At 46.7% G+C, this 24,500-nt stretch overlaps 1 protein-coding gene across 6 annotated transcripts; it reads right to left on the bottom strand.

Annotated features, from left to right (window-relative positions):
* Nucleotides 1-134: 134 nt before the first annotated feature.
* Nucleotides 135-22,705, bottom strand: GGT7 (gamma-glutamyltransferase 7). 6 transcript variants are annotated; one of them, XM_036229495.1, is made up of 15 exons: nt 21,813-22,705; nt 15,190-15,425; nt 14,715-14,866; nt 13,380-13,497; nt 12,432-12,499; nt 12,148-12,221; nt 11,620-11,816; nt 9,747-9,834; nt 8,090-8,217; nt 7,827-7,915; nt 6,379-6,528; nt 6,152-6,269; nt 5,250-5,387; nt 4,022-4,114; nt 135-926 (listed from the first exon to the last, which is right to left on the bottom strand). In XM_036229495.1, exons 1-15 carry the CDS (start codon nt 21,979-21,981, stop codon nt 864-866), a joined length of 1,881 nt encoding a protein of 626 aa, XP_036085388.1. In that variant the 5' UTR covers nt 21,982-22,705; the 3' UTR covers nt 135-863. The 6 variants fall into 6 exon arrangements, with proteins under 6 accessions (XP_036085388.1, XP_036085386.1, XP_015981881.2 ...); XM_036229493.1 differs by having other exon boundaries at nt 4,015-4,114; nt 8,090-8,181; nt 13,368-13,497; nt 21,813-22,700; XM_016126395.2 differs by having other exon boundaries at nt 4,015-4,114; nt 13,368-13,497; nt 21,813-22,697.
* Between the last annotated feature and the right edge of the window lie 1,795 nt (nt 22,706-24,500).

The raw sequence follows: 24,500 nt of genomic DNA, 5'->3' as shown, positions 1-24,500 counted from the left end.
ATTATTAAGACCCCCATGAAACTGAATCCAGTTTGCCCTGGAATTAGGGATATTGGAACAGGATGAGCCGAGATCTCGACCTCTCTCACTCGCACTTCCAACACAGCCAAACATAAATCAAGCCAGAGCCATGGTTAAGCAATATTCTTTCTTTAATTCCCCTTTGCAAATGGAAGCCCCTGAGCTGGTCCCTACCCCCACCCCTATTCCACACCCTAAGCCCCCCAGATGCAAGGTCTCCGCCTCACCCTGGTGGGAGGAAGAGAGGAACACCCCCCTCCCCAGGATGGTTCATTAAAAAAAAAATCCTAGTCATTTAAGAAATGAGGCTGGGGACAGGAGAAGGGAGCTGGAAGACAAGGCCCAGGTGAGGCCAGACGAGATGTTGGGGTTGTAAGGACCCTTGAGAAGGGTTTGCAAGCACGTCCCTAAGCTCAGGGCCAGCATGGCTGAGGGAAAGGAGACAGACAGACAGATAGTCTGACTCCCCAAGGTCCTGCCTGCCTGATTGTGAACAATGACACTCACCACCACCACCACCACCACCGCCACCACCACCACCACCACCACCATCACTGCTGCCACCACAGGCCTCTGGATAGAGAATTTTCCAGTTACTTTGGGATAGGGTTTGCTAAGCATTCCCTCTGGCCCCTGATCTGGAGCATCCCTGGGGTCCCCCTGAGACCAAACCTGGGAGAAGGAGGGACTCTAGGAACATGCAAAGGGGGGGAGCAGAGACCCCCGCCCCACTCCACAGCTCTACAGGATGGTGGCTCCAGCTGCATCTGGGCTCCGAGGATCCTTCACACCAATGATGAAGTTGTTGGTTCTCCGGCTGCCATGGACCCAGGATAAGACATCTACCTTCTCCACATGGTGACCCCTGGCTTCCAGGAAATCAATCTCTTCCTCTGTGAACTCACCTGAAAACCATCCCCCAACATACAAACACATTCAGAGTGTTCAGAGCACTAGCTCAGGAGTCTTATGGTCATACTTGAGTCCTGGTACTGCATATTCCACTAAAGAGCAGTGTGACCTTGGGCAAATTACCTTTCTGAGCCTCAGTTTCCTTGTGCATAAAATGGGGATTATACAAGAATCTACTACATGAAATTGTTGCAATGATTAAAGGAAATAATATATAGAAAGCACTGAACTCAGAGTATTGTATACAGTAAGTGATAAATAATATACAGTCACTCTTAATATTGGAAAAAGGGGTTTGGAGTCTCATCTCCACCTGCCTAGGCCAAGCTGCCATCATTACTTGCCACGATTACTGTATAGCCCACTAACTGGTCTTTTTGCTTCCAGTCCTGCCTGCCTTACAGCCTCTTCACACAGCAGTCATAGAGATCCTTTTAAACCATTAGACCATGTTGCTTTCCTCACTCAAAACCCTCTAACAGCTTTGATGACTCAGAATAAAATCCAAAGTCTTTACCACAGCCTCTAAGGCCCAATATCATCTGGGACCTCACTACCTCTTTAAACTCTTCTTACTTCCTTCCACTCTCTCCCTTTGTTCACTCTGCTCTAGCCTCCTTGCTGACCCTCAAAGAGGCCAAACATGCTCCTATCTCAGGGCCTTCTCTCTGCCTGGAATGCTCTCCTCCTAGGGGGTCATAAAACTGGCTCCCTTACTTCATTCCAGTGTCCAAGGAGAACTTTCCTGATCACTATCTAAAATAGCAGCCCCTGTTCTCTTCACCTTGCTTTGTTTTATTTCAAAGCACTTAATTCTACCTGTATTTATTTATTTACTGTCTCCCTGCACTAGATAAGATTTTTGAAGGTAGGGATGTTTTGTTCACTATTGATCTCCAGTGCCTAGAACAGGGTAAGAACATGGTAAATGTTAAGCAAGTATTTATTGGATAAATGAACAAATTCCTATTCTCTTGCATTAAGTTCAGGTCTTTCTTCATCATCTCTTGCTGGGCCATTATCCTAATGCTTCTTGTATTTCCCCAACTTAAGTTCTCCTCCCTTCAATCTATCTTCCCTACATTAAACAAATCAGGTCACATCCCTCCCCTTACTCAACTGGATAAAGTCCATGCTTCTTAACATGGACCTCCATGATAAACCCTGTATTCTCACCTCCCACTGCTCTTCAACAAAGATATGGGCCTATTTCCTCAAATGGGATTACTGGAGGGTAGTTCTGGAGATAAAGACAACATTGAAAAGCATTAAGTCACTGAGTCTCTCTCCTAGTTCACTTTCAACCTCTTGGATAATAACAAGGACTAAGTTTCAGTCTGGTCTCTAACATGTCTCACCTCCTTCCTTAACAGAGAGAGCAGGTGGCAGAGCCTTCCTGGGGCAACAATATCTACCTGAAACCTAAAAATATTTGATTTTTTTAAATAGCTATTTATCATCTATTTGTGGCAAATATTGCCATTTTTCCATTTGGCATTGTGATATGAGATTTACTTTAAAAATACATTTAGGTTAAAAAAAGGAGTTCATTTATAGTCCATCTAATGGTTTAGATGATGTGTAAATGTGGCAAAAATCACGAAGGTGATAGATAAATTCTGAAGTTTGGGAAACAATGTCTCTAGCCCAGCTGGGCTCCTGGCTGCTCTCTGAGCCACTCTGGTTTTTGCCCAGGCTGTTCCCCTATCCACTATGTTCTTTACCTCTACACTCCCAATTCCTGCTCATATGTAAGGCCCAGCCAGTTGTCACCGCCTCCATAAGCCTCCCAGAGTCCTCAAGTAGATGAACTTTCCCTTTGCCTCATACCTCTGTCTGTGACTGTGAGCCCCTCAAGGGAGGGCTAGGATGAGCCCTCACTCCACGCCCCCCCCCCCAAGTAATTTAGCATAAAGCCTCACATTTGTTATAGATGAGAAGATATTAGTTGAGCAAAATACACTTTCAAGTGCAGCCTTATCATCCATCAGCTGGAATCCAAAGTGTCACCTACCAACTATAAGGTATGACTGCTGAGGATCTAGGTCTGTGGCTTCCAACCTGCCTGCTTCAGTCTAAGAGATTTCTAGAGCCATGCAATAAAGAACTGAGTCTTTAGTATCATCCAGGTATATATTCTACTCTCAATTCTGCCACTTATTGCTTGATCTTTGACTAGTTTATAATCTCTGTGGGCATCAGTTTCTTTATCTATAAAATGGGAATAATATTGAACAGGCAAGGACCGTGTCTCACTCAATTCTGTCTCCCCTTTGGGCTTGCATAATACACTGTCTGTTGTAATAAAAACTCCTCAAAGGTGTACATACTTTCCCATTTACAAAATGAAGCTGTGTCCAAAATTAAGCACCTGTCCTTAGAGAAAAGTCTATGTCCTCACCATAACCTATAAGGTCCATGATCTGGCCCCTGTCTGCCTCTCTGGTCTCATCTTACCCTCACTCACCCTGGTTTCCTTTCTACTAAAACACACGAAGCACATTCCTGCCCTGAACTTTTTGCATTTGGTCCCTTGGCCTACAAAGCCTGCCCCAATTCTGTGTATGGTGGGCTCTTCCTCACTCTTCAGATTTCAACTTAAATATCTCCAAAGAGAAGCCCTCAACAATCACTGAGTCAGTCCTATATATTATACTGCTTTACTGCTCTGCAGAACATTTGTTTTGTTTTCTCATTTCTTTGAGGATTTCTTTTCCTTTCTCCCTGGAAATGCAGTATCCCCAGCACCTAGGATAATGCCTGGTACAGAGTAGGTATTCAATACAAACTGCTGAATGAATGGTTTGCACAATGAACAAATGAATCTTGTTTTACATATGAGAAAACTGAGGCCCAGAGGCTCAGAGTAGAAACATGAATTTCCCAAGGCTACTCAGCCAAGAGACAGCAGGACTGGCTCCAATCCCCCAATCTTTTACTGTTTCAATAGGAGTTAGTTGGAAGAAACCAAACTTTCAATGGCAGGGAGTTGGTACTACTTGAAGCAAGGGAACCTTTGGGACGATCCTCTTTCTACCTGGTCTTGTGCCCACCCCATGGGGATCTCTTCTCTGCACTCACTGTCCACCTGCAGGAGGTTGGACTGCAGGTCTGGGTGAAGACGACCACGGGCCAGGCTGTCACTCAAGTTCCGGTTCAAGGTCAGGACATTCAGCAGAACCTGTGGGCAGCCAAAGGGCGAAGTCAGGGCTATCCCAAAGATGGGGGTTCGGGACTCTACAGCCCTCACCTCTGGTCCAGACTTCTTAGTCTCAGATTCCTTATACCAAGGGTGACATCTGAGCCTCTTAATAGCCTCAGAAGACAGGCAGGTCTGTGATGACTGTCCCCATTTCACAGAGTGGGAACTGAGGGCCAGAGAAGAAAAGTGATTCACTTCAGAGTTTAAAGAGAGCCAGGGGAGAGGCATGACTAGCACCCAGTCTCCCTTAATTCAGTCCAGGGCTGTCCTCCCTTATCCCTAGCCAGGGCAGGGTTATTAGCTGAGGGTGGTCAAGGGCACAATGTGAGTACCTTTAGCTTATTTGGAGTGTGAATAAGCTCTGGAACAAAACTACCTGCCCATTCTTACTAAACTGGACCTAACTTCTTAACCTCTCCAGGCCTCAGTTTCCTCATATACGAAATAGAAATAAGAATTTCTTCCAAAGTTGGGAAACTTAAAGGGTTAATGCATGTAACATTAAGCCCAGCACTTGGTAAGGATGTTAGCTAACGTTAATATCTCCATTTTACAGATGAGGAGACTAAAGTTCGGAGAGGTTAAGTGAATTCCCCGACATCACAAAGTTGGAAATTGGAAGCACTGGGGTTGGGACTCAGGGTGTCTTACTCCAAAGCTCAGGTTAGTTAACGCGCCACCTGCCAAAGTATGTGCCCTGGCACATATATCAGGGGCTCAAGACATTTGTGGAATTGTTGTGGGGCATTTTAGAGAGTAACTGGTCCTTCCTTTCAAAATCAGACCTTAAAGATAGCTGCTTGCATATTCAAATGTTGAGCAGAGGCATGCTGGAAGTTGATATTGTCAGAACCTAAGCAGCCCAGATACTATGTCACTCTCAATTCTACTGGCCCTGCAATTTCCCCTACAACCTGGGAAGACAAGGAGCTTCAGGGCTTTGTTTTCACTAAGAAACTCAGCATAGCCTAGGTGCCCATGCCCAGGATGAGCCTGGCACAAAGCAACCCAGTCCATGTTTGCTGTAAGAGATGAGAATGAGCAAGAGACATCTACAGCCCAGGCCATAGCTTGGTTCCTGGCTACAAAAGGCCTACCATGGAAGAAACCTCACCTGGGTCAGGCCGCTGAGGCCCCGTGCAGCTCCATTGGCTCCCAGAGCGAGGTAGGTTCCACAGAGTCCTTCTGCTGGCCGGACCACAGTGGGCAGCAGGAAAGACAGTGGCCGCTTCCCCGGCTGTACTGAATTCTCCTGTTTTCAGAGGATCAAAACCACAAGGGGGATGAAAGGTGGGGTGAGATACAGTAAGGGCTACTTCATCACTCTTCCAACCTCCCTCCCTCACCTGTATCTTCTATGGGCCCAGTTTTCATGGGAAACTGGTCTCAGTCTTCTATCTGTGAAATGGGCAGGGTACTTGGGTAGCTGGGGTGGATAGTGGATCCATAACCTATGGGGCTGCTATGGGGGTACCATGGGTGGCAGCGGAGAGGACCAAGCCAAGGAAGATGGCTATGGAGAAGAACAAGGTAATCTCCACCCTGGTCATATCTGTCTTTGTTGTGCTGGGACCCCAGTCTGCAGGGTGTAAGAGTGCTGGCCTCCAACAGACACTAATTCCTACCTTCTTTCTCCTTTGGTGCCCAGCATTAGGGCTGAGCTCCATCAGCTCAGCATCACATAGTCATAGACCATTAGTGTTAAAAAGCACCCAAAACATAAAATCAGGAGCCAATATCTTCATTGTACAGGTGAAGAAACTGAGGCCTAGAGAGTGGGTGAGACTTTCCACAGGTCACACAATAAAACAGTGACAGAATGGGACAAGGTTCCTTCAGACCCACCAAGCTCCAAGCCCCAGACTTGGGCTGAAGGTGAAGTGGACACCTTATTTAGGTTCCTTTCCTTTTTGTAATGGAAGTTCCTATAGGAAGTAGGGAGGGAAGGGCAGCCATATTGCAGCATATTCTACCTAGCCTTGGAGACCCCAGGGTAGAAGGGAAGCAAGACCCTACCAGGCTAGGTGCAGAATGGTTAGCAGTCCTATTGGGCCAGGAGAAGTCCAGCATCTGGCTGTTGAGCAGGATCCCCGAGGGGGTGATGAGGCCACTGCCAAAGGGCCGGTTCAGGGAGCTGGGGGTTGACATTGGCACCAGGTGAGCCCTGAGCCCACCCTCACTCCCACCCAGGCCCCTGGGGCACATGATCCCTTGGGCCAGGTTCTGTGTTTGAGCTGGCATACCTGACCATGGCCACAATGAAGTCATCAGGGCCCATGATGAGCACCTGGGCAGCCGTGGGAGCCCCATCCAGCTCATAAACAGGCAGGAGTGGGGCAGGGGCTGCCTGGGAGTCATTGATGTGGCCCCGGAAGTAGGCAGCCTCCACCTTGCTGAAGAAACATGGAGCAGGAGACAAACACCCAGCAGGTTCTCATTACAACCCACCTACCACACTTTGTGATGTCTGTGTGATTAACATCTGCCTCCCCCACTGGACTATTAAATTTATGAGAGCAGAAGCTTACTTATTCCTAGCATATAGGGACTATCCAGGAAATAATTGTTGAACTGAATGAATTTATTTAGGTGTTACTCAGATTCTTTTCTAGAGCCAACTTTTATTTGGTATTTAAATCAAGAGTCTTTTAGTTATTTGACTTTCACTTAATCCTTTATACGAAAATACCTAGGGCATAGTGGATGCTTAGAAAATATTTGTTTTGAGTGAACACACTGAATTCACTTAACCTAATGTTTGTAGTCTAGAACTAAAGCTTTACTAGGAGTTTAGTGTGTGTGTGGTGGGGGGAGGGGTTGTATATAGGAATCTTTACTTGCTATTAGAATATTTTTTTGAAGACACAGGAGGACTTAGTAGATAATAAGCCTTTAATAACTAACTAGTTATTGGATGAATTAGTTGAATGAGTTTAACATAGGTTTGTGTGTATGTTTTAGAGCTAAACTTGTATTGATCTTGAAAACAAATTTATGAAATTATGAAACAAATTTACATTAATTCTATTTTTGGCTTATGACTGTCCCTTAGTTAGCCAGTTATAGTAGCAGTTAAATAGTAACCATTCTTACTCCTATTGCCAATTAATAATAATGAATTTGTTCAATATTTATTATATACCAGACAACATGCTAAGTGCCTTGCATGTATGATCTTAGTCTTCACCATGACTTCATAAGGTTGGCACCATTCTTGTCAGGCCTCCTTTAGAAACTGAGATTTAGAGTGTTTAAATGAGTTTCTCAAGGCTACACAGCTAATGGATGACGAATCTGGGCTTTGAACTGAGACAGTCTGACGAGAGCCCACAGTCTTACTACTATGTTATGCTGCTAATGTAGATAAATTATAATCAAAATTCCCAAAGCCGCTAGTATTTTCTTGGAGACTCTTCATTGTTATTAGGCTTTCTTTTTCACTCAAAAGGGAGAACAGATGGGCTCTGCTAGGGTCAAAGAAATTGAGCCATATGAAATAGACCAATTCATTGTACACATGGAGAAACTGAGGTGCAAAGAGAAGCAACCAGTATCACACTGTGAGTTAGAGTTGAGCTGAAATTTACTTGGGGCTTCAGGCCATATTGCTCCACTGGCTGCTTTTCACCTGATCCTTTCCCCACACCCACCACCACTTCTGCAGTCCCCAGAGTTCTGATGCAGGACCCACCTGAGCATATCATCCATGCTCTCAGTGATGGTAGAATCATAGACAGGGTCTCCTAGTCTGCTGGCCAGGGCTAACGCGATCTTCAGGGTCTGGAAATGGAGCAGGAACGTGGCAGAGGCTGCCGGGCCCTCCCCAGCACCCACACCAAAGATCCTTTTGTGTGTAAAAATTTAGAAGGGATTTAGTCCTGCCCCATGGTTGTACCCCAGGCCTCTACTCCCAGTGTCCCCATACTCAGGGTGGGATGGCGGGGTCAACCTCACCTCTGCCACCCAGTGAAGAGCCTGTTCCCGGGATACCAGGCTGGTGAGATTGAAGCCCTCCAGGATGTTGAGAGCACTGATGAGGGCAGGGCCTGTATGCGGGGGTGGGGGACTGAGAACCAGGTGGCCTGAAAGGACAGGAAATGACCAGATGGCAGGGAAGGGGTCAAGGCATCTCCACATCCCACCATCATGCAGACTGAGACCACTGCACTAACCCCCCTCATCAGATAGGAAAACTGCATTGAGAGGAAAAGCATTGAAAGGCAAAGGGAGACACTGAAGTTCACATGGCGAGTCAAGGACAGGGCCAGGACTCCAACCCAGAACACCGGTATTCGTTTTCCTCTTCCATACAAGGAAACTAAGGCTCAAGAGGACTGTGATTTGCTCGGAGTCATAATACAGGCCATTGGGAGAACAGTGATAGGTGTCCAGCTGTCCAGATTCCTGGTCACCATGTGTCTCCTTTCATCTCCTCCCACAGGCCAGGATACTATTCAGGGCCCCTGACAATCCCATCCCTGAAACTTCTTGGGAGCAGCAACCTCTTCTTCCTATGTAAGGCCTCTGTTGTTAGATGTTTGGACATCAAACGAATAATAACACCTGACATATAACACAAACAGTAACTAATTAACTCATTTAATCCTCACAGTGGGTACTGTTTTCATCCCCATTTTATAGGTGAGAAAACTGAAGCAGAGAGAGGCAGCTGGTCCAAGGTTACAGGAGACAAGGGGAACCCAGAGTACTCAAGGTACTGACATCGCCAAGAGAACACAGGCTGGGGAGGGGAAATGGAAAATCAAATACACATTCAGTGCCCATTCTGATCAGGGCAACTTCCAACATCATCTCATCAATCCTAATAGCCACCCTGAGAGGTAAGCACTATTATTATCTCTATTTGAAGGAGGAAACCAAGGCTCAGAGTTGGAAGGGACTTGTTCAAGGTGAATGGCACAGCTAGTACTTGAACCCAGGTCTTCCTCTGCTCCATATACTACTGCCTCTGGTAGAGGAATCAGGCTGAAGAATGAGGCCTAGAAACTTGACCTCATAGGCAGTCTCTCTTGGGGCTTGAGGTGATCTGGCCCTCCTAGAGGAGAAAACCTGTGAACCTCCTGAGAGACCTAGGGACCCATCACTTTGAGTTCAGCGCACATGGATTTCTCCATGTCATCAGCTTGGCTGTGTTCTTCACTGGCTTTGAGTTTGACAGGTTAAATTCTGTTCCTTTCCTGGGCCCTCAGTTTCCTTTTGGCACAATGAGGGGGTGGGTCTATGACTGTCTTGAAAAGTTTGTTATAACCAGAAGCTTAGATGGACTTTGGTCTTATAATTCTTCTTGGCAAGTACTGGGCATTGAGAGTGGGACTGGGGATGGAGCAAGGAAGCACAGAACACCTATGGCTAGAACCCTAACTTTTAGACCTGAGCCTTTGACAAAACCTACCTCCCCATATCCTAAATACTTCAGGTAACTGACTCTAAGACTACTTTGGAAACTAGGCTGGCTCTGGCTTTTTTCAACAGTTAGCTGCCTCAGTTTCTCTCCTGTAAAAAGGGGAGGACTCTCTAGGCCAAAAGCATGTGGCCAAGGGTTGGGAGGCTTCTCCTGAGTAGGGACCCTTGGAGCTGGAGGAGAGGTCACCTCTGTACACGCCACACACAGGCTTCTCCACGAGGGCACTGTAGTTGCTGAAGTCTTCCTCAGTTATGACACCCCCTGCATGCTGAGCCTGGAGAGGAGAGAATGACCCCACTGCCACGGTAAGCCACACACCACATGGTGAGCATATAGACTTGGCTTATATTTGGATCACAGAAAAAAAAAGTTTATAACTTTTGTGTCTTCTGCAACTCTTATCATGGTCTCGAGGGACCCCATCAGCCTGGGTACCCCAGAAAAAAGGAAGCAGGAAAGCACTAACATTGAGTACTTACTATGTCAGACATTGTGCTGGGTACATTTCATAAATGACCTCCTTAGCTTGACATTCAAGGTCCCTTGTGATCTGGCCCTGCCTACATCTTGCACCTCATGCCCTGCTATTCCCCAGTGAGCTTTGTATAGCCACTCAGAATGACCTGTATTCCTGAACTCATGATTTCATGTCTTTGTACAAACTGCCTTCTCTGCCTATATATATAAAAAGATTTTCCACTTATAGCAACACATACCTGAGAGATATCAAAACTAAATCCTTCATTTCACTACAACCAACTAAAACCACTACAAAATCATAAACTCTAGATGACCCTGGCAGAAATAACATAATTAAGCACTCTACTAACTAATGAACCAATCTTATATAAACCAATGGGTTGCATTCCATCCTATCCAGCGTGCTAATTTTCAATCCTAAAGTAGCACAACACTAGGAAGCCTCTCCTTTTTTAGTACTTGAAACTTCTCACTTCTAATCTACCCTCAGTGAACTATATCTCGAATTTCTTGGCTGGTGTACATGTGTTCTTTTTTCTGGCAAGTTAATAAACTCAACTTTGGTTTTTTTTCTTTTAAAGCTCTGATGGTCTTTGTTAGAATCGCCTTCATTCCTGTCTCCACCTCCAGGAGAGGATACACGACCCAGGTCTGGCTAATAAGAGCATTACTTTTCATGGCACAGTAATTGGTTTGGGAATAGTCATGAGACCTATGACAGACTGATGAGACATAACCTTGAGCCTTTGCTGGAACTACTAGGATGAGAAATACTCTTTCTCTGGGATGGCTGGTGGTGAGCAGGTGTGAAAAGGATCCAACAGAGAGTGAATTCAAACAGAGGAAAGTAGAGTAATGAGACAGAAGGAAAAAAGACCAAGTCTTGACAGTGTGGATGGAGCTTCTGGATCCAGCAGACCTAAAGCCCACACTCTGCTGGACTTCCCAGTTAAGTCTATTTGAGAAGGGTTTCTATGACCATAACCATACCTCCAGTGACCAGCACAGGGTCTGGCACAGAGCAGGCACTCTGTGAATGTAGAATGAATGACAGACTTATTCAGTTCCCACAGCTGTATGGCAGAGATAGATATAATCACTCCCATTGCACTGATTAGACAACCACTGAGTTTGTCTGTGTATCCTTATCTTTAACAGAATTTTCCATTAGGAGTTTTGAACTATTGACAACAGTTCTCAGAACCCATTACTGTCTCAGACTTAGATTCTTGAGGGTGTTGGTAAGCCCTTGTGTCAATACCCCCAGTCCTAATAGTCATCAATGAAAGAGGAATTTCCCTCATTCCCTAGAACACCTAAGGGCAGGGTGGGATTGTGAGTTCAGGGAAGCTGAGGCTGATTGTGGGTCTCCATCAGGATTGGGAGGGACAGGACAGGCCTCTGTACAGGTTGACCAGCCCTGGGAGCCCAATCAAGATAGACTATTTCCATCACCCCAGGAGGTTCTTTTTGTGCATCCCAGTCAACCTTTCCCATCCCAACAACTACTGATCTGAATCCCATCACCAGAGATTAGTTTTGTCTATTCTAGAATTTCAAGAGCTCCCAAAGTGCTCACCTCTGCCACCATCTCCAGCGTGAGGTTGCCACCAGCATAGAAGGCAGAGGGGCCGTAGGTGCCGAGCACATCCAGCACAGCGGCCAGGTCAGGCCGATGCATCAGAGAACCAGGCAGCGGTGGGTGACCAGATGGCAAGAACATCTCACGGAAGCGCTCAGACGCATTGGGTGGAGGCTGTTCAGCCAGGGCGTGGGCTGTGGGCAGGGACAGGAGGCTGGGCAAGGGAAGCCAGGGCTGGACCTGATGGCTGAGTCGCACAGTAGGTGGGGTGGATGGAGGCTAAGTGGTCCTCCCTAAGAGTTCTGGTCCCCCAGGAGCCTGTTATGGGGAAAGTGGGGGTGTATATGGGCCCCTCCCAGAACTCATTTGAGGCTGCCTCCTGGTAAGGGTGGGATTGGGTGGGAGGAGGTCTGAAGAGCCAACTGGAAGAGAGGTGCTTTCTGGCTCGGGCCTCGAATCTCAGAGCTTCCCCCACCCTTCTCCATCAACCTCATGCCTTTTCCCCCACCCCCAAGCCCCACTGACCTAGATCATGGGTCACGTTGAAGCCATCTTGGGCCACAGCTGCTGCGAAGGCCAGGACTTGGGACCATGGCAATCTGAGGAGGCCGGAGAGCAGGGGGTGGAGGAGCTCCTGGGGGGAGGAGGAGGGGTCCTGGGGGGAGGGGGGTTCCTGGGAAGGAGAGTCCTGGCAAGGGAAGGGGATATTAGGAGGGGGAGTTGGGAAGGGAAGAATTCGGGAAAGTAGGAAGGCCACCAAAGGAGGGGTGCAGGCAGGGGTCTCTGGTCCCCGGGGGGAAGGTCTTTACCTGCCATAGAGCTGGTGAGCTTCATGTAGCCCCTTCACCATTCCGGGGACCCCCACCAAGAGCCCAGGCTGGGCAAGGCGGGCAGGCGAGGGAGAGAGGAGACCAGGTCACTGGAAGGGGGGGGCTGGGCTGAACTCCGCAGAGCCCCAAGCCAGGGATGGGGGGGCTGGCACAGGGGAGAGACACAGGCCAAGGTATCCCAGAGGAGGGACAAGCTGTCCCAGCAGGCATCCTCCCTCCCATCTCCCTAACTTCCTATCAGCAAATGCAAAAGGCCTCCTTTATCCATCATAGTTGAGGGACATATAAATTAAGCAAACCCTTATAAGAGCCAGAATATAACCGATTTAGATGGGAACCTGTCTACATTGGATTATACCTACTTCTGCCTCTTAACATAGTGCAAAAGGGACCTTCATTGAGCTTTTCCATTATCACAACACCATTACTGTGAGCTGTGATAACTCAAGAGTGTGTTTGGCTTTGCTACTGCACTAAATATCTACTTTCCCAAGTTATTCTGTTTCCACCTTTGCTCTCAGTAGAGAGTGGGTTTGCCTTAGCAGTTCCTCTCTAATCTTCCAATATGTTGTAAACTGTGGAAGTTACAGTCAGCAGGCTCAGAGGGAGATGTGTGAGTGATAGTGAGGCAACTTTGTGACATCTCGGGCTGTTTAATGGCCTTTTTTTTTTTTTTTCTTTCTATGTGCCACATAAGCAAGGTCACCAGAAGAAAAGTATTGCTTTATTGGCTGTTATCCACCATTGAGATCTTTTGGTTGATTATTTTATTTGAGGGGCTGCCTGTCTCCCTCAGAGCCTAAGAGGATCCTGCTCAGCTCATTCCTTCACCTCCACGGTAAATATTCAGCAAAGTAATCCCTGGGTTAGCAGAGGGCAGTGAAGGGAGATCCCACCCTGGACCTCTCTTCTCACCAGAGTCCCCACCTTGGTCTCCCAGGATCTCTGCAGGGCCTCTTCCCTGAGGACCCCTGGTGCAGACTCCCGGAAATCAATTAGGTGGCTCTCATTTCGTCGGATGTCATGTACCAGCATCACACCCCCACTGGGAGAGACACAGAACGGGGAGGGTGATGAAAAGATGCCACCCTTCTCAACAATTAAGCTACGACCCCTCAACCCCCAATAATAATGGTGATGGCTGTAGGCTCAGTTTGTCATCAGGAGTCAGGTGTCTGAGCCCCCTCTCCAGCAGTGATTCACAGACACAGCCACACCACAAGGCTGGTAAGTGAAATCAAGGCAGGTATCCAGAGTTAAGGGATCTTTCCCAGCCTGTCACTGGAGACTTTAATCCCTGATTAGGAAAAACCCAGAGACTGGGAGAGCAGGACATTCTGCCCCTACCTCACCCCAGACCACAGCTGGACCCCTGCCAGCTTCCTGCACCTGCCTCTTTGGTATGCCCCGCTCCCTCTCCCAGGACTGAATTATGTAAGAACAGACTTTGCAAAACCAGAAAGGGAATTTCTTTGGTAAGGAATGGAGGGCTGGTCTTAAAGGAACCAAGATATAGACTTTGTCAGCTTGTCCCTTTTCTGTGGCTTGTTTCCATCCGAGATGGTAGTTGCCTCTGAGATGGCTGGCTCACAGCCAAGTAACATAATAAAGAAAGCAGGACAGATAAACAATAAACAGTGGTAGGAACTGTAGCAAAGTGGACAGGCACGAACCCCAACATGGGAAGTAGCTTCTACTCAGCTAGATAATTGCAGCCATGTGGAAAAGTGGGCCAACGGTTACTAGGTCTTGCTAGGGTTAAGAGATGTTAAAAATCCAGATTGTTATGAAAATTCTCAACTTCATAACAAAAAGAAATAAATTTTTAAAAATTTAAGTGTGCAAATGAAACCAGCCTGTGTGCTGGATGTGGCAATGGGTAGCCAGTCTGTAACCTTCGTTTTAAGAGTTCTTAGCCTGGGTCGTATTTTGGGTAGTAAACCTGAGGTATATTTTAAATAGACTCACAGGGATTTGTGACCCTAAAAGTTTCATTGGCTTCATTAATGACAGCATACCCTCACCTATGTACCTCATTTTATAGTCCTTTTCCAAGTTAGAAAAAAGAACCTTCTGAAAACACCTCCTGTGACTCAGGACAAGGAGAAAGTGGTGAAATTGGGCATAGAAAGAGAAAATACAAGGAGTTGAAGACCAACTGCCCCTCTATTCAAACTTGGAGGACTCCTCGCCACATGAGGCTTACAGACCAGAAGAAGCAAGCCTGGGGGCCCCCAACCTCCACATCTGGGAGCTTCTTACCCGCCTAGGCCAGAACTGTGCGGGGCCACGATCCCCAAACACAGGGCTGCTGCCACAGCAGCGTCCACGGAAGATCCCTGTTTATTGAGCACCTCTATGCCCAATGATGTACAATGGGCAGCATCAGTCACCACGGCACCCTGGTGGAAGATCTGAGAAGGAAAAGGGACTAGGTAGGGGCAGTAGGAGCCCCCTGCTTCCCCATGGCACTTCCACCAACCTCCACAGAGAGTGGGGGTGGGGGTGGGAGCCCTGTCCTCTTGTTCCTTTGACTCTCTCCTGACTCTTCCCTCTTTATCTCATGTGCCTCCTACCTGATCAGGTCCCTTCCTTGTTCTGTCCCTTCATACCAGGAGCCCCTCCCTTTGGGAACTTCCTCTCTCATGTCACCGCCCTCCCCCCTTTCCAATTCCAGACCCACTTCTACCACTCAGCCATTCCCCAATTCCCACGATCTCCTCAAGCAATTTCTCACCTGAGGGTCCCCGAAATAGATCTGCATGATGAGCGCCACAGTGACACCAGTAGCAAAGGTGAGGCAGGCTGTGACAATGACTGTGAGGCCGTCCTGGCGGCAGGAGCACTCGGCTGCGGCCGCAGAGAACGGGTCCTTGCGCGTCTCCCGCAAAGGTGACCCATCCTGGCTGCCCATCTCTGATGACGACGATGGCAGCTGCTGCAGTCGTGCTGACTTCAGGAAGGAGTCCGGGTCTGTGAATGGCCCGGGGGTGGGGGATTGGGGGTAGGGAAGATGGGGTGGTGGTAGTGTCCATTTGGAGCTTCTTAACCTGCCCTGCCAGCCCTCCAGGCAGGGCTGTTCCCAGTCCCCACTTCCTCCGTGCCCTTGAAACACCGCTACACCACGCTGCTCACCTTTCAGGGTTTTCCCTATACAGCAGTCTGTTGGGAAGGGGCAAGGACCCTCCTGCTGGGCAGCAGGGCGTCTGGATTACCTCCCCTAGGACGAATTTCTTGGGACCCAGGACCCAGAGCTGTGAATACTTCCTGGAGAGGCCAGGGGAGGGGGCGGGTGAGGGGGCGGGGTTGGGCCCTCACTGGAAACCAGATAGTGCCAGAGCTGGGCTCAATCTTCTATGCAAGGAGACAGCTATCCAACCTGAATGGACAGGCCCTGTCTTCCAACCTCCCTTCAGTTGTCCATTCATTAATTCGACAAATGGAGGGTCTGCTATGTATCTGCCCCTATGCTAGATGCTAGGGGAAAGGGTACAGAAAGTTCCTGCCCTCCTAGGGGGTTCACAGACCAGTGGAGAAAAAAGATAATATACAAGTAAGTAAATACAAAGGAGTCTATAATCACAAGTTGTGGTATGTGCTATGAAGAAAAAGGATTAAACGAGACAATAGTAGTGTGTGTTGGGGAATGCTTAGTTGGGGAAATCAGCCAAGGCCTCTCAGCAGAAGTGACTTTTAAGATGAGAACTATGGGATGAGAAAGAGCCAGCCATATGAAGAGCAAGGGGTGAATATGTGGTGTTCCAGAAAGAAGGAACAGCAGGTGCAAAGGCCCTAAAGTAAGAATGAAATGGCACATTAGAAAAAAATAACCAAGTCCTGGGTGGTTCCAGCGTAGTGAGCAGGGGGAAAGAACAGTGGGGTAAAGATTAGGCCAGATGCACTGGGTCTTGTGGGCCTAGTGAGAAGCTTGGATTTTAACCTAAGAGCCACAGGAGGCCACTGGAGAGTTTTAAGTGAGAATATGAAGCCATCTGTTCTGTGTTTTAAAAGATCCCTCTGGCTGCTGTCTGGGAGAATGGATCTGAGGATGGCAGAGTGGAGGCATGGAGACCTGAAAGCCACTTACCTGCTGAGTGACTATAGACAAATCACTTCAAGTCATGAGCCTCACTTTTCTCATCCTAATAATGGAACTAATCCCTAACTGACCAGACTCGTACAAGTTTTCCATGAGGCAATGTATACCAGGCACCCTTTAGGTGCTTACTCAAAGTTATTTCCACCCTTTTTCCACCTTGGCCAGGACTGATACCCTCCTCTATCCCTGGGTGCTTTTCAGCCTTGAACTCAGGGATATAAATGGCCTAAAGGTTCTGAGTGTGTGTGAACAGTAAAGAAATAGCTTGGTACCTTGACCTCAATACCTTGCTATACTCACAAGATGTTTTTAGAAGTTCATTCATTCAATATTTTTTTGAGCATCTGCTACTATGCACTAGGAGAATAACATCTTTAAAAGTCTGTGGGGTAATATTAAAAATTGACTTATAGTTTCCTATTAAAAATACTATCATGGTTCACCAATGTCAACATAATAAAAAATCTAAGCTTCTTGGCTTGGTGTTCAAGGCCCTCCATCATCCACATTCTCTTTTATGTCAATAAGAAACCACCTATGTATATAGATAATTTTTAGAAATTATTTATGGTATTTACTTTTGAGAAAGATACTGAAGGTGGGAATGAGATGGAGTGAGAGAATGTTTTGTTTGAAATTTTTACTATTCATATATATGTGTATATATATTGTTTTTTTAAAATCAATACATATATTTTTAAATAAAAAGGAAAAATGCAAAGAGATAGCAATAGAGAAGGGAACATTTATTTTTCCTCACTAGTCCTTGTTCATTTGCTTGTTTACTTATTTTTACCACAAACATGTGATTTGTATTTAAGTTTTTATTTATAAAAAGAAACTTGTCTCTAGATGCCTCCTTCTAGATCATGCTTGCCCCTCTCAGCTCCAGCATCACAGAGTCTAAATAAAACTTGAATTTATTCAACAAACAGATGGTAAACACCTACTGTGGGCACAGAACTCTCCTTGGCCCTGAGAGATTTCAAAAGGACTACAGGAAAAGGTTTTGAACTAATATTTACTGATGCTGACTATGTATCAGGCACTTTACATACATATCATAACTTTATGAGATAGTTCACTTTCTCCATTTTACAGATGAGGACACTGGGACCAGTCAAGGTGATGTTGCCTGCTTAAGGTCATAAATAAATAAATGGCAGAACCAAGAGTCTCCATAACTTGAAAATTTCCTTTCCATTGTTCCACATGGCATCAGGAGCCATTTCCACCCTCAAAAACCAACCTTATAAGCTAATTCTAGTTGATATTTGCAGGTTCTTGTCCTTAAATCTGTTTCCTCCAATCGGATAAGAGAATCCAAGTGATAAAGGTGATATGGCCCCATCAGAGTTGGATCTATTCAAGACTTTTCATTCCACCAATTATTGTTATTCAGTTATCGGACAAAAGTATTTACTGAGTATCCTACTGTGTAAGTACGGGGCAATAATACCATTGATTTCACTGATATGTAAGAGCAACAGCAGGACACTGGGAAAAGGTTAGTTTGGGACCAGAATAAACAAGTGTTTTGGGGAAAAGATGAGTTTAATTTTGGCTCTTCTAAATTTGTGAAACACCAGCAAGAGTTGTCTGGAGGCAGCTGCCATAGTAGGCATCTAATTTTTATCTGCTTAGAGATCACTGCCCATTCAATTTTCTTTAGAGAACATCATCTCCTCTCTCATTGCTCATTTCCTCATTCCCGACTAGAGTAAATATAGGAGCTAGGCCTAACCAATCAGAACAGGTACCTCTGTACAGTGACTGGTTCAGGGATAGGCATGTGATCAGCACTAGGCCAATGAGGCTCAATCTTTGTTCTTCTGATGGAACTATTAGGAAAGAGAAAGATGTTTTTTATGGCTCAGTTGCTAAAGTGGTAAGATGTAAGCCTGTTATTGGTAGGGGCATCTTGCCCCCACCATATGGGAGGCTTTCTGAAGATGAAACCCCTAAAAAGGAAAGCAAAGCAAAAGATGGAGAAAAGCCTATTCCTTTTTAGGCACCTAGATGCAGCCAGGCCTAAAGCTCCATACCCCTGAACTTTTCAGTTATGCTACCTAATAAAATTCTCTTTCTAGATATAACTCAGTTTTAGCTGGGTTTATGACAAAAGAACTCTTAATAGAGTTGACTTGGCAAGTCTAGAGCTTAGAAGAGAGAGATCTTGGCTGGAGACTGAGGTCTTCCCTGGCTTATTTACTACCTTAAGGGGAGAATCACTAAAGATTTTTGAACCAAGGAAGTGACATGATCAGAAGCGCAGGATGGTAGATTGATTAGGGTTGAGTGGGAGTGAGGAGAAAGACAGGAAGCAGAAAGAGTAACTAGAAGCTTATGGGTAATACAGATAAGAGAAGATGGTGGCTTAGTCTACAGTGGTGATGACAGGTATGGTGAGATAGAATTTGAAAGATACTTAGGAAGTGACAGAGAACATCAGATCACCATTTAGAAGTGAGAAGAAGAGAAAGGGGGATCATGGGTGACTCCTAGGATTCTACCTTGGAGAATAAATGGATGACAGTGTGATTTCTTGAGAATGACATTGGGGGAAGAGCATGAGTATGGGGAAGAGATGATGAGTTCAGCATAGGATATGCTAAAGGTGAGACACTTGCAGGACACCTAGAGGCAGATGCCTGGGAAAGGGGAACACATAGGCCTATAGCTCAGAGGAGAGAAGAGAAAGTATTTTTCCAAACCTGGAGTGGTCATCACCTAGCTCTGTTTTCCACAGGGTCTGCTGTGAGGTGCCCAGCACTTGGTTCTAGGGAGTGGCAGGCTAGAGGCTAGCTGGGAACAGCCAAAGTCCTGGATAAGAGGATGGGGCAGTGCCACTAGGTGGCACCACCAGCTCCAGAACATAAATGCCATGTTGGCCAGCTGGCTGGTCCAGTTAGGCCAAAGGAGGCTTGGGGCTTGAAAGCAGTGCTGGGAGATGGAGCATTGAAATAACTACACAGATATGATGGTAAGATCTTTAAAACTCTAGTGCATTAAACTTGGCATAAGGTGCAGGTTCCCAGACATTAAGGTGACCAAAGTCTCAGCGGGATTTTTGTACAGATTAGGGCAGAGTTTCTATTAACTCCTCAAGGTACTCCCTAAGTTTTGAGAATCCCTTTCTCTGACATTCTTTCATCCTGAGATCTTCTTTCTCATTCATTTATTCATTCAATCATTTTTATTGAGTGCTTAGCACTTCTCTGAATGGTAGAGAAAGGATGAACCAGAACATATCTTCCCACTTTTCTCCTTGCTACCTCCTGATTACAGGGCTATTCTCTCTGGAAAAGAAGTTATTTTTTTTAATTTTTATTTTTTAATTAAAGTTGACATTCAATATTATTTTATATTAGTTTCAAGTGTGCAGCACAGTGGCTAGACATTTACATAATTTACAAAGTGATCTCCCTGATTAGTCTAGTACCCACCTGGCACTATACATGGTTATTACAATATTATTGACTAAATATATTCCCTATTCTGTACTTCACATCCCCATGACTATATCATAACTACCAATTTAAACTTATTAATCCCTTCACCTTTTTAATCCAGTCCCCCAACCTGCTTCCTATCTAGTAATCACCAGTTTGTTCTCTGTATCTAAGAGTCTGTTTTTGTTATGTTTGTTCATTTATTTTGTTCTTTAAATTCCATATATAAGTGAAATCATATAGTATTTGTCTCTCTGTCTTACTTATTTCACTTAGCATAATACCTTTCAGGTCCATCCATGTCATTGCAAATGATAAGATTTCATTTTTTTTAATGGTGAGTAATATTACATTGTATATATGAACTACAACTTCTTTATCCAATCATCTATTGATGGGCACTTAGGTTGTTTCCATATCTTGGCTAATGTAAATAGCACTGCACTAAATATAGAAGTGCTTACATCTTTTCAAATTCGTGTTTGGTTTTCTTTGGATAAATACCCAAAAATGCAACTGCTGGGTCATAAGGTAGTTCTATATTTAATTTTTTGAGGAACCTCCAAATTGTTTTCCATAGTGACTGTACCAATTTACAATCCCCCAAACAGTGCACAAGGGCTTCCTATTCTCCACTGGAAAAGAAATTTTCATCTGCAGCTTTGACATTTGATGCCCATAAGCCTCCTATCCTCCCATCTCTAGGTAGGGTACAGTCTAGCCAGGTTGGCAGGGGCCTGTGGTGAGGGCCAGATGATCGGAAAGTTGTGGAGGGGGAAAGAATTTGGGGCTGTCAGGCTGGGAGTAGCTCCGGAAGGGCCAAGTTAGAGATGGCTGGGCTAGAGAAGCAGGATTTGCCAGGCTGGTAAGGGACAGGACTCAAGTGCAGGCACTGGGAGGAAGAGAGAATGAAGCAAAAGGATGCTCTAATGCCAGGAAGTGACGTTGAGGGAAAGAGGGATGGGGGATGGAGGGTGAATAATGGAGAGAATGATAGAGCTGGGCCACATAGATAACAGAGAGAAGACTAGGGAAGAAATGCTCAGAGAGCTCTTGGCCTTCAGGTCTTCCCCAAGCCCTATCTCCTTCCTCCTTCCTTCCACCCCTTGCAGTCCATTCAGAGGGCTGAGGAGAACACTGCAAAATCCTGGAGACTGCTTCCTAAGAGACAGGGTACCTCACTAACATCCTAGCCTGATCCCTGGCTCTGGCAGGGGTGAGGTAATCCACAGGGCATTGAAGGCAATCTGGTCCCCAAGGACTTTGAGAGGTCATGCAGTCTATCCCCCTGTCTACCAATACCCAGCACACGCAAACAGACAAAATCATATTCTCTTTACCCCTCCCTGGACATGAAGAGATTCTCAGCTTCTCCCTATGGTTTCTCCTTCCCACAATCCCTGGCTGTGTGGAAGTTCTTTTCAAGACCTAGCCTCTATTCATCCTGCTGCAGTCTCTGACTTGGTTTCTCCTATCCTCTTTCCCCTAACTAGCGAAAGGCCTCTTCTGGGTGATCATATCTCTTCCTCAGGATCTCCTCTCTAACATTTCTTCCTAATTAGTTGGTTCTTCCCAAGAGTTAACCCCCATCTCTCCTACTGCAGTCCCTGGCATCATTCTCCCTTGTCGCATCCTAGGACTCCAAGACAGAAATGCATCCCCAGCCCCACCAGATAATTAACGGAGACAAGGGAGAAGGGAGAGGTCCAGGAGGAAGGAATCGAATTAGGGATATGGAGGCTGGAGGTGATGCTCCACGCAGATGAAGGGCCAGGGAAGTCCCAGGAGGCAGGGACTAGCGGGCCTCACCTGTATCGGGGTCTCCCAAGAAGGCATCCTCGTCCTTGCGGCCCCTTAGAGGGGCCGCGGGCGCCGGCTCGTCCTCCGGCAGCCGCGGGAAGCTAGTGATACTCATGTAGTCCACGGGCGAGTAGGCGCCCAGGGCGCTCTCCTGACTGGCATCGTTCTCAGCCGCCATCCTCGCCCGCGCCCCCCAGCAGCGCAGCGCCTGCCGGAAGTCGTGCGGCGGGGGCCGGAGGGAGGGCGGGGCCTGAGCTCTGGGGCCTCCAGGAGGGGGCGTCTCACCCCCACGTTACCTTGTGTTAGGGTCTGACTCGCCCCCTCCTGCTTAGACTGTCAGCCTGCAGTGGACGCGCAGGTCGGGGTCGGGGTGTAGTAGCAGAACCTGGAAGGCAAGTCTGGGTCGCGAAGTTGGGAGTCGAGGGGAAGAGCACGCTACAAGCGCAATCATGGTGGTTCTGGGCACCTTATGCAGCCCAGGGCCAAGTCCCGTCTTCCTTCCAGTTTAAGCTAGAATCCTCCTTAGACCCTAGACTCCCTTCTCCGCCCACAGACTCTTCCACCGATCACCAACCTCTCCTCGGCCTCAGATCCTCCTCTGATACCAAACTCCTCAGATCCCAGATCCCTTCTTGGACTCCAAGATTCTTCTACTCCATCTCGAACTCCTCTGCTGTCACCTCCTCACCCCGCCTCCCAACCCCAGCATTTGCTTCATCCTCAGACCGTTTCTCCACTTCGAGACTTCTCCTTGGATGGTCTCCTCAGACTTCAGATCCCTTCCTGGATCCTCGACACTTCTCAGACCCCCGTTTCAAGCACAATCCCTTCTGAGACCCCTGACCTAAACTTGGGTGTGTTAGAATCCTTAAAAGCAGATCCCCAAATTTCACTCTAGAGATCATGAATTATTTATTACATTGGGATTGGGTCTCTGGAACCTGAATATTTACTACTATTTTAAGAGTTTTTGATGAGGTTCTGGAAAGAATGCTTTAATAATGAGTGTGGTGGTATGGCAGAAGTGGAGTGGGGTGGGCTGGGGCTCGGAGTGGGGAGTGGGTCTCTGTAATCTAGATGTATGGGTTTTATTCCTTGCACTAACACTTATAAGCTATGTGATCTTGGGCAAGACAAATAATCTCAGTTTTAGCTTCCTGATCTGAAAAATGGAAAGAATAATAGTATCCATCTCAGAGGGCTGTGAGGATTAAATAACACATAGAAAGCTCTTAGTATAGGGTTTGACACATACTCAATAATGCCATAATCATTATTATCGCTTCTTTAATGTTGTGAATTCTCATCTCATCCAACCCTCTCCATCCTCTTCCAATTACTCTATAGCTTGTACTACTTCTCCATCTCCAAGGATGAGGAATTCCCTCTTTATGAGGCCTCTTGTCCAAACTTTCTTTGTACAGTACACGGGTAGAGGGAGGGGGCTGATCAAGCTCCTGGACATACATCCCCTCCTCCAATCCCAGGCTTCATGCTCAGAAATGACCTGAACTATATGAAAATCTACTGTGAGTACTACCTGTAGACAGGAGGGGGCAGCAGTGTATTGGGGACAGCTCTAGGACTTGGGTGAAAGGCTGGGGAGACTAGAGGGCTGTGTGTTTGGGGTGGGAAGATGGTTGTCTATAACTGGGACTGTGTGCCTACTCTATGCCTTCCTCCCCATAGAGAGGTTAGTATCTTCTCAGTGAAGTTCATAGGACTTATTACGCTTCAGGGAAGTCTAATCTCCCCAGTAGGGCCTGTCCCCACCAAATGAGATCTGTGCTCCTTCAGTGGTTTCTATGCTCTCGGTGTAGTGAGGGGGCCTTCAGTGGGGTCGATTTCTCTTTAGTAAAGTCTATATCTTTTGTATCTCCTAGAAGGAAGCCCATGTCTCCTCAGTAGGGTCAGTGATCTTCAATGCTAATTCATGTCCTATTAGCAGGGTCAGCCCTTCATTGAGACCTGAGACCCCTCAGCAAGATCTGTGCTCCCTTAGTGGAGACCATGTACATTAAGTGAAGTGTATGCCCCTTCGCTGCAGTTGTCTCCTCGTTAAAGTACCTGTCTCCTCAGTGGGGTCCATGTCCACTCCATGAGGTCTGTACTGCTTCAGGGAGCTCTGAGATGGACCCTTCCTTCAGGACTGGGTAGGCTCTGGATCACAGTGCTGACCATGGAAAGATCTTTTTTCATTTTAGGGTGTGCTGTACTTGTGGTTAGCTGAGCAAAGAATGAGGGTACAGGTGGGAAGGGAGGCTGGGCCTGATGGGGTCACACATCCTGTGCAGGCTTCAGGAAGTGAAGGCTGACTGCCTTGGGCTTCAGAATCACTCTTGGAATTAAATGTTCAAGGTTCCTTCTTGCCTTGACAGCCATTCTGTGAACTGATAGGTGGGGTAGGCCTTTCTTGGTGGCTAGTGCAGGTGGGAGATGGAGGGTTCTGCCTGGCTCCTCTTTTCTGGAGTGGAAAGGATGGAAGGAAGCCCGAGGTAACTGAGCCCAGGTGTGACAGGTGGGCGTGGTCTCTTGACGAAGTATAGGGAAAGAAGGGTATGAGTGATTCCTCCTATTTGCATAGACTTTGGTACAGTATTTCACTAGCCTTAACTTCAGCCTGATGAGGGAGTAAAATAGACTTGGAGTGAGGAGACCTAGGTTTAGCCGTAACTTGGCCATTGGCCATTGTTTGCT

The sequence above is a fragment of the Rousettus aegyptiacus genome, unplaced genomic scaffold (genome assembly GCF_014176215.1).
Source record: "Rousettus aegyptiacus isolate mRouAeg1 unplaced genomic scaffold, mRouAeg1.p scaffold_m13_p_12, whole genome shotgun sequence".
Taxonomy (NCBI): domain Eukaryota; kingdom Metazoa; phylum Chordata; class Mammalia; order Chiroptera; family Pteropodidae; genus Rousettus; species Rousettus aegyptiacus.
Note: the sequence above shows the minus strand (reverse complement) of the source record. Positions and strands in the feature narration are given on the sequence as shown.

Bases quoted from the DNA above. Each gene is read 5' to 3' on its own strand.
- GGT7 (XM_016126395.2), bottom strand. From the start codon at position 21,981: ATGGCGGCTGAGAACGATGCCAGTCAGGAGAGCGCCCTGGGCGCCTAC. The intron at 15,426-21,812 runs GTGAGGCCCGCT...GGCCATTCACAG, and splicing joins CTTGGGAGACCCCGATACAG to ACCCGGACTCCTTCCTGAAG. The intron at 12,222-12,431 runs GTAAAGACCTTC...CGGCCTCCTCAG, and splicing joins GCTCACCAGCTCTATGGCAG to ATTGCCATGGTCCCAAGTCC.